Below are 12,959 nucleotides of genomic sequence, written 5' to 3'. Positions count from 1 at the left end.
CACACTTTATACATTACAATCACAGTGCTTAATTTACAAAAATTCATATTTTTACCTCTTTCACTTTACGGTATAAATGAGGTAAAGCTAATGTGCAAGTCACAAGTGTATTTTTTCATTTCTTATATTAAATTTTCTTTTGCTTAAGATATCACTGATTACTTGAGAAGGAAATCTTTATACAAAAAAAATACAATATTCCTGTCATCCATGATTGTACGTACATAAATAAATTTTGTAAGGATTTATCTTGGAAGTATAAAGTTATATTACTTTATGATGAATCTTCCATAGTTTTATATTACTTTAAGGATGTACTATGTAAAATATATGAATAGCTATTTTCATGGAAAGCGAGGGCCAGTGTTATTGAGATTTAGTGAATCAAGGCGTGAGGGACCCTATCAAAGATCAAATGATTTCTTAGAAGAAGGTATTACTTGTTAGTTATAATCAAATAAATAATATTTAGCTTTAAATTTATCTATCTTTTAGGAATAATTATTTACCTTAAAGTTACATATTATAATTAATATTAATGTTTTATATAATTCTACTCATGAATTATTCTATAGCTACCAATTAAAATCTATTTATAAATGCAGACTACTCAATGCTTTAAACGCTAAACAAACTTTATTTCAATAACAAGGATTAAATCATACATAAATAGAAAAACGAAATTTCACTGTGAAATAATTTGGTCAACATTCTTTGTTATTTGTGCTATAACAAAATCTTCGTTGTTTTCCGCTAGGTGCTTTGAAGATAATGTTGGTAATCGGTCACAGAGATTTCTACCATCACTGGAGAAGAATCAGTTTTCTGTCTGCCTTTATTTTTTTCTGCTTCAAGTTTTTTTTGGTTATTATATATCCAGTTTTTGTACTGCAAATATTGTTTTGAAATCTGAAACCAAGCTGAGTCGAGATGACGCTAAGAAACCCGCCTTATCAACAACAGTCTGACCTACCTCCCTCCCCTCCAACTTCTGCCACCATCCCTTCCTCCACCCCTTTCTGCTGCACCTGTTCTACCCCTTTTGGATTGAATGTCTTTCCGCCTGATTTCTGTGTTCTATCTATTACTATTCTATTTATTGTGTGAAAAAGGGAAATACATTTCCCTTTTATTCTGGTGCCTTCTCCCCCATATCATGGGGTTATCTTTATCCGCATATGTCAAGGAGCAGATCACTTACTGTGAATTTTAAGAAATCTTTGACAAGAACCTTTGTAGTCTTTTTTTTATTATAAGACTACCTTACAATTTTGACTTTTCATCAATTTTGTAAGACCCCAAAAGAGCCCAGTAAGCTGAAACTGGGAAACCTCCAACTCCATAATCTACTCCTGCCCAAAATGCTTGCTACTAATCAAACCAACCAACCAACAAACTGAAACTCAAACACCAAACCAATTTAAACATTATTAATTTAATTGTGTATTTAGTTTATTATGTTAGTTATTTACATTTTATATGTATAACAGCTAACCCTTAACCTACTAACAGTAACACATATCTATTTTATTAATTTTATTTTCGTATTTTACTTATTTCATTTTGTATGATTTTTTTCTAAAAGAATAAATCATTTTAACAACAAACTGTGAAATAATTTGATATGGGAATATATAATCATGCAATACAAGAAGCTAAAATATTATCTCGAGAACTCAGAAATCTCACCAAAATAGCAGGATATAGATCTAAACAAAAAACCTCTTTGTTTTAAAATAAAAGAAAATCTTAAACTTAAAACACAGAGTGTCAGACATAATAACCCAGTCAGTTACTGAGTAACTTGGCTGTTATTGGTGAATGAATGAGACTAAATCTGTTTTGAGACATGCCAAGTTTAAACACTAACTAAAACCATTAATTGATTATTCAAAAGGAAGCAGCTTATAGTGTCTCTAAAAAGGTGGACAAATGTTTCAATGTTTTGCCGAACTATGCCAATTTACGTCATTATTTCTTCATATATGACGCCAATCTAGAGAATTCGGCCAAGCATTGTAACATTTGTCCACTTTTTATGGAGACACTTTAATCTGCTTCATTCAGAAAAATAAATCACATAATAAACATTAAAAGAAGATTACATGGTCGTTTACGTCCCCCAAAGAAGATAAAGTATAGAATAGAATCCAGGTAGAAGATTCTGCCTGGCTAGCCTGAAATAAAATTGGAACTTTTGAAAGCCCTAAATGGCTACAAGGCTTGTAGTAAAATCATATGATTTCAGATATTATCGAGAAATGATATGAGAAATAAATGCCTTTTTTAATAGTATACTAAAAGCCATACAGCCAATCGTCCAGCCATATTTGTCCTATTCACAATGGATTAAAACCTTATAGTATTAGCAAAACTTTAAACAAAAATTCATTTCAACATGAATTTAGTAAAAAAATGACCTTAAAAATATTTGGTTAAGAAATAATGATCATGGCATTTGTATTAGGGTTGCGCATGAATTTGTTTACAAAAAATCCTTAGCAGCTGATTTTTAATTCTTTCAAGGTCTGAGAGTAAAAGATGTTTATATCCAATTATATATTTTTAAGTATTTTAATTTCAATTCTTATCATAAATTATTTTATTAATTGTTGAGTTATACGCAAGTTACGTTTACATTTCGTAATCGAGTGATTACGAAAGTTGCGTCATAAAGTACATTGACAGTGGTGAAATGTAAACAATATTAGATAAACATAAATTTAATTTCTATGCAGTAGAGACATAAAGTTAGAGGAAAAATCTAATACTTTTCGATATATTTTCATTAAAAAGATATTATTTCAGTTTTGTCCCAACTTGACATTCAAGTTTCATATTATGTTTTTATTGCGCAAGCGCAACTTTTCTTCAATATTCCCTAAAATATTTGAGGTTTTTATTTCTATTCCTCCTTATTCTATGATCGATAACCGCTGGGTCGATTGGGGTTTCCTTTGCAGTGAAGCAGTGTTTGAAGTATGGGAGGGGTAGTTCACTTCCTCCTCCTCTCCATAAACAAAAACGATTAATAGTTAATTATTTTTTGAATAGTGCGAAAAAACCTTTTTATAAATCTTGGTTATAGATCTTGGACTTCAACAATTATTTGATTTAAGAAATTTCCTAAAATAGATATGAGAGTGCATTTTCTGTGAATGATACAAATGTTTTCGGGTTTCAGGGCGTAGTTAGTATGATATTTGGGAAGGTATACCTATATTATGTATGAATACATGGTTACTTACAGATTAACCTAAATTATACCTGGTCTTTCAAAAGATTTAGTCCTTTCATTGATGATTTTAGAATTAACAAAATTTATTTATCTTTTATTTTAAGATTTACAGTGTACGATATTTATTATTTACAGGGTTGTCATATACCCCCCTTGATTTGCAATGATGCACGCCTATTGCGTTTGTGTCCCCTTGCAAACTAAACTTGCGAACTGGTGAATGTTCCAGGGATACAAGGAAAGGACAATGGCTGCTATATTAATGTAACTCTATTTCTTGATTAATTATGAAAGTAATAAATGAGCTGAAAGAAAAAGAATATTCACTGTTTCAACTGTCATTGTCCTACCCTTTATCCATGGATAATGACCCTAAAGTTTTTTCACTCTGACCATATGGAATAAAACTTTTCAATTAAAGTAAAAAACTAGATACCATGCAGTCCAAAGAAGCGCAGCAGCTATTCATTATGCTGTTAAGATATACTGTTATCTAATCAATTCAACACTTAATGTTCAAAAAACCAAATAAGGTTTCGATGCTGTACGTATTGGTGCAAAAAATGGGGACAAATTTCAAATTGTTTTGGCGTGTGACGTCATACCCCCATATCTTTTCTAGGGGGTTTCTTTCCTCCTTCCCTTTTCTTTCCCCTCACTTGTGACGTAAATAAACAGCCCCGTCAAATCAATTTAAAAATTGTCCCCATTTTTTGCACCAATACGTACAGCATCAAGGTTTCTTGAAAATTGGAGATTGATTAATACAGCCGTTATTGAGATTTTATTGGATTTACACAAAAAATATACTATTAACACAAACACATACAACTTCTTAGTTTTTAAGTCAACGATTGATTTAAACACTGCACCCTTCCAAACACTCCTGTTTTTGTGCACTCCTACGTTTGACACTCCTACATGCAACTTAGTTCTTTGAACGACATATAAAATTTTAGTGACATAATGAACATAAACCAGAATTCGAAACACGCAGCCGCAGTCACCATCAGACACACGGCTTAAAGAAAACTCCTAGGCAGCTTTCTAAGACCGCAGTAAGCATTTGCTATAGATACCAAATTTTAAATCAGCCACCATTAGCCACAGCGATCCTGAGTCTTATCTCGGATATATCTCTTTTTTAAATCAAAATATTTGTAAAGAGTGTATTGTAAAGAGGCTGCGATTTCAAAAACTGCATACACGCAGAAAGTTTGTAAAAGTTAGGTTCAAATAATTGCATTGCAGATTCAATATATGTATTATATATATATTATAAATACGGAGAAAGTGTATGAAGGAAAAATTACTAGATTTAAAAAAAATATGTCGAATTTTGCGTAAATTTGTATGATATATCTTGGGAATTTGATAGTTTCAAATTTGGGCAGAATTCTAAATGACAAATCAAATATGTATCAAAGTTTAAAATATTTAAATAAGATTTTTTATTTTTGTTTTTGATGCTTTTTTTAATGTATATATATTTATATGTGTCTTTGGTCTAAGAATTACGAGAGACTTTATCATAATGAAATACTATTTCCTTTGTTTGATAAATCTAATACTTAGAATCCACATATTAATGTAGGATCTAAATACTAAATAAAATAAAAACTTTTTCCTACTTTATAGATGGGTTGGGTAAGTAATATTCAAATTCAAAAATTATTTAATTTAAAGATGAAAAAATTGAATAATTTTTGCCTTTAGCGGGGTAAGTAACATGGCATTTTTGGTAGTACCAGAACCAGGTTTTGCATGATAACGTACTTAAATGTCCTACAGAAAACCGACTCGTTGATTATCAAATCTACCAGGAATTTTTGCCTGTTAACAATTTTTGTAAACCAAACAATTGACAATATTAGAAATTATTCCATCGTTGATTTTCAGCCCATATTCGAAGTTCGAACCTCTTAAAAACTATTGGATTTGCCTAAACATTGGATGTCGTAGATTGTTATGAATAATTCTTAATCTGATTTTAATGATTTATATTATTTTGTTGAAATTTTGAATTGTCTTGTTTTATACTTAAAATGCATTATCTATGAAACATTATTAATTACACGCATGCTATTAAACAAAACAAAGAGAAGATAGCTTTGGTACCAAGAAAATTTACTAGAAATTGGATAAATTATAACTAAAACCTAGCATTTTCCTAAAGGTTAAGACACTTCTTAAAATCAATTTTAAGTGTTTTTCCTGTTCATATATGTTTAAATATTTTTCGATTGGTAAAGAAACTACCTTAAAATATACTTTAAAAGTATATAAATGACAATCTCTTTGAATATAATTATCTGTTTTTAAAGGTTGTTAGCTTAACATTGTTGATCCACTGTCATCTAATATAGATATTTGTTACTAATATCTATAAAAAAAAATTTTTAACATTTTACAAAGTCCTACTTTTTCAGAATCCTTTTTTATTTCCCGAATATTTGAAAATGCATTTCATGAAAGTAATTGTGATTATAAGTTGAGGATTCAATTTATCTAGATTGATGACAGGATACCAAGAATAGTTGTTTATTACACCGTATTATAGACAGCTTTCCGTGGATAGTAAAATGAAAAATATATTTGATTAAAGCAAGTTATTATATCCCCGAGGGGGCGATTTCTCAGGCTAACAAAACTGGCAATTTAATGATTTATGTTTTAATATTTTTTTAAAATTTGTCTGTATTAAGATGCTATGAATAATTTTCCGTATTTTCCGTGGTTGAGTATCGGTTCTAATCCAGCGGATATTTATCGGTTTATAAGCAGTACTGATTATCTGCTGTGAGATAAAATTTAGAACCCAACCACCAAACTACCTTGTGTTTCCATTTCTAGAGATACTTAATGTATAAGTTGATAACTGAATTAGAGGCTATCATTAAACTCAAAATTTTCCTTTAAAATTGGAGTAAATATGGCTAAAATAATTAATTCAACAATTAAATAAAACTAAATTTTGCAGATATGCATATATCTTTTATTAGTCGTCATTGGCAAGTGGCAAACATAAATACTTTTACAAATAATCTATTTTATAATAATACTGTTTAATTCCTGCAGTTAGTGAGGATGGGGAGATTACAAATGTTGATCCTGTCATCAAAGAACATGTTGAGAGGACACTTCTTGTGCTCAACAGATCCATCCTTCTGGCAGACATAGTACCACTGGCAGGACTCTGGGTCAGCAACCTTGGCATATTCTCCCTCAGGGCACTCAATTGGAAGCTGGGGTTCTTCTTCTTCAGTGGTGGTATCAACTACTTCTTCTTCGGTTGTTGTCTCTACAACATCTTCAGTGGTAGTTGCAACTTCTTCGACTGTGGTGGTTTCCACTTCTTCAGGGGTGGTAGTTTCAACCTCTTCGGGTGTTGTAGTTTCAACTTCCTCAGTGGTGGTAGTGGTAGCTTCTTCAGTTGTAGTAGTAGTTGTTGTGGTAGCTTCACACTCAACCATGTTAGGCCAGTTACAAACATTTATGGAGGCATCAAATAGTAGAGGAGGAAGACATTGATCAGCAACAGCTTCTCCGTGGGAGCACACATAAAACTTGGAGCAGTCAGTGGGGTCAGGAATGTAGGTTCCCTCAGCGGCTCCAGTGCAGTCAACTCCAGATTCAGCTGACCTTGGCCTGGCTGTGGCTGAAGCTACAAGAGCAAGGATAACAAGGAAGGATTTCATTTTTGATGTTTTGCTTATTGGTGTTTGATTGAAATTATTGGAAGACTGGTGAATTTTTCAGACATTCAGTTTGGTTTTATAGGCGAAATTTTCTTATCTCTAAAGAGTTAAACAAATAAATTTAAAGAATTTTATAATTGAAATATATAGTTTTAAGTACAAATAACTTTTTATGTTGCTGACTTAATTATTGTTTGCAAAGGTTTAATATTTATCATCTACTCATAGCATGATATTAAATTTGTCATAGGTTTTTAAAAGAATTATTTAATTATTTTTTATATTATTAATCAAGATTATTTTATCTTAGACGTGACACTTTTGGCAAGATTGTACTATTTAGATAATGTTTTTTTTATACAAAAGTTAAGTATTAAGTTACTTTTTCGACTATTTTTATTTTCTGACATTCAAAGCAAAGTCCTTAGAAGATGGTGACAAATCCGCAAGTGTCTGCATATATATACTAAAATAGTTTTTTTTATGAATTCTGGTCGGTGCTCCTTGAATTTAAGTTTTTGAGGCAAAACTTTACTATACTTAGGGTAGGTCCGTCTGGTAGTCTGTCCACTATGGATAGTTCTTATCATCAATTAAAGAATGTTAGAACTCAAACGTTGCATTATGATTCCTTTAACATTTAGGCAATTGATAATGTTCGTTTGTCCTACCATCTGGTGTGAGAGCCTCGCTTTAATGGAATTAGCCATACTTTGTTTTTATTTTTGCGCGTGAATGAGAGATTAAGTAAACAAATCTTATAAGTCAAAAACGTTTTCCCTATTTGCGGTAAATAAATTGAGATAAAGTACAAACTTATTCTAAAAAGAAAGATTAGTTAATCGTATAAAATCCTATCCCAGTTTTGAAAAAGATACTTCTGTAAGTTTGTAACAAAAAGAATTTAATCCTTCTGTTAAGTCAAAATTTGAAAATTATAAGTGTACTTTAACGTCTAAATGTAAATATGGAGGAGGGGAGGGACTATATTTGACATATAATGTGTAACATGGATTACTACATAATGAGATACCCAAGCTAATTAGTAAAACAAATCTGTATAAAAATAAGGATTTATATAGAGAAAAGAACTTTAATAAGTATATACCTTGATGTTTGAAGAAGATAGTAAATAAATTTCTTAAGACTATCTCGTATAGCAGCTGCAAAATTTACATTTTACTTATAAAAATATGACAGAAAGATCATTAATAGAAAGCAAATAAGTATCTACTTCAAAAGGATTAAAGGGTTAGATTTGACAACATATAAAGCCACTATGCTTATAAAATTATGCTTGGGTGATAAATAATTGCTTTAAAAACATACAATAAGACGTGCATGTACTATTTATCTATAAAAACGTCGCTCAACATATTACTTGTATAACTATATTATCATAATTCTTTAATTTTCCCTAAACATGATTTAAAATTAAAAAGTACACACTTTATGACTTCTTAAACTAGAGTTTTCTATGTTATGCGTATTTATAATCCTTATATTAAAGTAGTATATCTGTGTGTACTTGTCTGTCTTTACAGAAATATCTCGTTTACCACTGAGTCAATATGGTTCTCCTTTAAAAAATAGCTTTACATATGCTCTGGGAAGGTTTATAGTTATTTTGTAGAAGGGTAGCACTTATTTACTTTTTCTATTTAAACTAAAATTAAAACAGGGGGCATGTATACTTTCACACACACACCCTCCCCCCCCCCCCACTCCACCTCAAGAAGCCTCTGGGGGCGTATCCGCTAGTATATTACGATAATTAAAAAGACAATTACGAAATCTTCGACTCAACCCTCCTCTACCTTCCCTCTAGTAACCCTAGAGGCATATAGTTGCGAAGCCGCAAGAATTAAATAAAATACAGTGTGATTTTTTATGAGAACTTTTTTGAAATCAATTTTACCCCACTTATAGTTATCAAAATTTTATGATTAATGGCTTATTTTCTTCGTTTTTTAATGCAATTAAAAGAACATTAAAAGACTAATACAGTTTTAGTTTAAAAAGTACAGTAAAATGTAAAATTCAAAACTTAGGTGTCAACATCTAAAAATGGTTTTAGCGCATTTTTCTTATGTTCAAATTTTCTACCTTTTGCAAGAATGGCTGCAAAACGCTTCAAAGTTAAAGATCTAGAGCTACATAGTACATTGATACAGATACAATTGGGGAAATGTACTAGAATACATTAAGGTTTGCAGGTCATATCTCAATTAGGGAGGGAGTACTGGCCCCCCAAAGTCGACTACTGAAAATTTTTTTCTTGCAATGGGTAGAAGATTTGAGCATAAGAAAAATGCGCTAAAACCATTTTGATGTTGTCACCTAAGTATTGAATTTTAGATTTTACTGTACTTTTTAATTAAAAACTGAAATATTTTTTTAATGTTCTATTAATTAAATAATGTGATCTAACACCATTTATATTTATTTTTTCGTAGCAGACGAAATCATTATTTTTTCTATAATTGTCTGCTTCTAAAATTTCCGCCATCTGTGATTTGGGCTTGTTTTGTATCAACCAATCACCAATTGGCGGACCTAAATGACGAGACTGAGATCACTTGGACTTCAATTAAAGAAAACTTTCAATCTACTGCTAAGGAAATCCTAGGACACAAGAAACCAGAGAAAAAGGACTGGATCTCTGAAGAAACATGGAACAAAATAGAAGAGAGAAAGAATCTTAAAAACAAAATTCATAATGCTCAACATTTGGCTGACATGGGCAATTTAAGAGCTGAATATACTGCTAAAGACAAAGAAGTCAAAAAGCGCACAAGGAAAGACAAGAGAGATTACATTGACAATCTGGCTGAAAAGGCCCAGAGAGCAGCTGACTTCGGTAACATGAAAACAGTATACAACATAACCAAGCAATTAAGTGGCAAATATAACAAAAAGAGTGGTGAAACTATCAAGGCTAAAGATGGTAAATTACTCACTACAGAAAAAGAAGTTGCTGAAAGGTGGAAATCGCATTTTGAAGAAGTGTTGAACAGACCTGAACCTGAAATTACTGCTGAACCAGAACCAGGACATGAAATAGACATAGACACAAGACCACCAACTATTCAAGAAGTTAAAGCTGCTATACATAGTCTAAAGAACGACAAAGCACCTGGACCTGACTTGATAACTGCTGAAATGCTTAAGGCAGACATAGATCTTTCTGCTAGGACTCTGACTGATCTCTTTGATAAAATTTGGAGACAAGAAAAGATACCAACTGACTGGTCTAAAGGTATAATCATAAAACTACCTAAGAAGGGAGATTCGAACAATTGTGATAATTGGAGAGGAATTATGCTGCTTTCTATCCCAAGCAAGGTCCTATGTAAAGTTATTTTAAATAGAATTGATGAGAAAATTGACAATAAACTAAGAGAAGAACAAGCTGGGTTCCGTGCTGGAAGAGGCTGTGTTGACCAAATTTTCACCCTTAGGACAGTTATTGAACAATGTGTTGAATTTAACAAGCCACTCCATGTAAATTTTGTTGATTTCTCTAAGGCCTTTGACTCCATACACAGACAAACACTCTGGAAAATACTAAGAAGTTATGGTATACCTGAAAAGATGATAATTATGATAACTAAATTTTATGACAACTTCCAAGCCTGTGTTTCAGTTGGAAACAATAAGACATCTGATTTCTTTAAAATAAGCACTGGAGTTAGACAGGGATGCATTTTATCACCTATTCTATTTATATTGGTCATTGACTGGGTGATGAAGAAAACCACAGAGGACAAAAAACGTGGTCTCCAGCTGGGCATACTAGGACACCTAGAAGATCTGGACTTTGCTGATGATCTGGCACTGATTTCAGAAACAATTAAACATCTACAAGCTAAGACAGATAGACTAGTCAAATACGCAGGACAAGTCGGGCTCTTTGTTAATGTCAAGAAGACTGAAATTATGAATATACCTACAAACCCTGATCAAACTATAACAATAAATGGTGAACAATTGAAACAAAGCAACAAATTCACCTATTTGGGGAGTGTTATCAGCAGTAAAAATGGCTCAAAAGCTGATATTAAAACCAGGATTGATAAGGCTAGGGTTGCTTTCAACAGTCTACACAACGTTTGGAATTCAAAGAAACTTGCTCTGAAAACAAAAATCAGACTTTACAACAGTAATGTAAAATCAGTTCTTCTTTATGGAGCTGAATGCTGGAGAACTGTGAAAACTGAAACAAATCAACTTAATGCATTTCACAATAGCTGCCTAAGAAGAATTTGCAAAATATTCTGGCCAAACAAAATATCAAACATTGAGCTGTATGCTAAGACCAAGTGCAATAGTATTGAAGCAGAAGTGAAATTTAAAAGACTAAGATGGCTAGGACATGTGCTCAGAATGGAACAAAATAGGTTTCCAAAAAAGTGCTTAAAATGGAACCCCACCACTGGTAAACGTAAACGGGGACAACCAAAAATGACCTGGAGGCGGAGCACTGAAAAGGACCTCTTTAATTTGAAATTAACATGGGGAGAAGCTGAAGCACTTGCCACAAAAAGGAATTCATGGAGGAGCAGGGTGGCCGTATTCTCTGGACTCCACAGTCCAAAAGAGAGACGCGACTGAACTGAACTGAATTAATTGCATTAAAAAACGAAAAAAATAAGCCATTAATCATAAAATTTTGATAACTATAAGTGGGGTAAAATTGATTTCAAAAAAGTTCTCATAAAAAACACACTGTATTTTATTTAATTCTTGCGGCTTCGCAACTATATGCCTCTAGGGTTACTAGAGGGAAGGTAGAGGAGGGTTGAGTCGAAGATTTCGTAATTGTCTTTTTAATTATCGTAATATACTAGCGGATACGCCCCCAGAGGCTTCTTGAGGTGGAGTGGGGGGGGGGGGAGGGTGTGTGTGTGAAAGTATACATGCCCCCTGTTTTAATTTTAGTTTAAATAGAAAAAGTAAATAAGTGCTACCCTTCTACAAAATAACTATAAACCTTCATTAATCATTAAATTCTGATAACTATAGGTGGGGTAAAATTGCTTTCAAAAAAGTTCTCATAAAAAAACACACTGTAGTAAATTCATATATCTCACCTTTTTCATGATAATTTGTTCATTCCACTCATTTAAAATCTATTACAAGAAAGAAAATATATATTGAACTTTCATTTCAAATGATTGCAAAAATTTTATATTTGATCAAAATTCCCTGACTCACACGAAATGTAATTTCTAAGGACATTTTCAATTTTTTGGCCCCATTCCAAAAAATGCTTTTCAGCGGTGCAATTTTTTTGTTGTCAGTTTGTTTTGCTACTTTAGAACTTTCTGTTTGTGATTATTTTTGCAAGAAACGTATTTCTTTTTTAGTTAATGATCATTTTCTATAAGCGATTACAGTGTGAGAAGGCATAATATTATTTTTGTCAAAATAACAAGTGGCCATGGCTAACATATTATCGACACTCTATTTTAAAACAACTTTCAAAAGCAAAATTTTTCTATAATTAGGATTTGTTTTTAAAACTTTTTGACAACATCTTTTATATGATTTAATTATCTAATCACCCGGTTTTCGAAACAATTATTTCTAGGTACAATATTTCAAGCAAAGTATATCTATCATCAAGTCCTAAACATGCAAGTATGTCCTTAAATATGTAATATCCTTTATTACTCAATTTTGCGGCAAGTTTATACTTTTATTAATAATAGTCAGCTTTTTAAGTTTTGACACTCTACAAGTGTTTATGTGCATTTGTTCTACAGTCTGACTTCAGAGCTTCGCTTTCATTTATAATATGTTCATCGACAATACAGCTTCCATAAAAAGTGGTAATGACTGACACAATATTGATAGTCTAATGCCATAATAACCACATATTTTTATGTTGATTTATGTTGACACAAATTGACGATACAATGTTTTGACAGCGATGTTACTAATAATTCAAAAATCCACTTTTAAACAATTGCTGTAAGTTGACCCATTTTAGATAGATTGGTCCACTATGCAATGATTCA

At 31.7% G+C, this 12,959-nt stretch overlaps 1 protein-coding gene across 1 annotated transcript; it reads right to left on the bottom strand.

Annotated features, from left to right (window-relative positions):
- Positions 1 to 6,210: 6,210 nt before the first annotated feature.
- LOC145317410 (uncharacterized) lies at positions 6,211 to 6,984 on the bottom strand. The gene has a single exon (XM_080158490.1). The coding sequence runs from the start codon at positions 6,934 to 6,936 to the stop codon at positions 6,304 to 6,306; it is 633 nt and encodes a 210-aa protein (XP_080014616.1). The 5' UTR covers positions 6,937 to 6,984; the 3' UTR covers positions 6,211 to 6,303.
- Positions 6,985 to 12,959: the final 5,975 nt, after the last annotated feature.

Source organism: Acartia tonsa, chromosome 1 (genome assembly GCF_053477335.1).
Source record: "Acartia tonsa isolate MP-2025a chromosome 1, ASM5347733v1, whole genome shotgun sequence".
NCBI classification, from domain to species: Eukaryota; Metazoa; Arthropoda; class Copepoda; order Calanoida; family Acartiidae; genus Acartia; species Acartia tonsa.
Note: the sequence above shows the minus strand (reverse complement) of the source record. Positions and strands in the feature narration are given on the sequence as shown.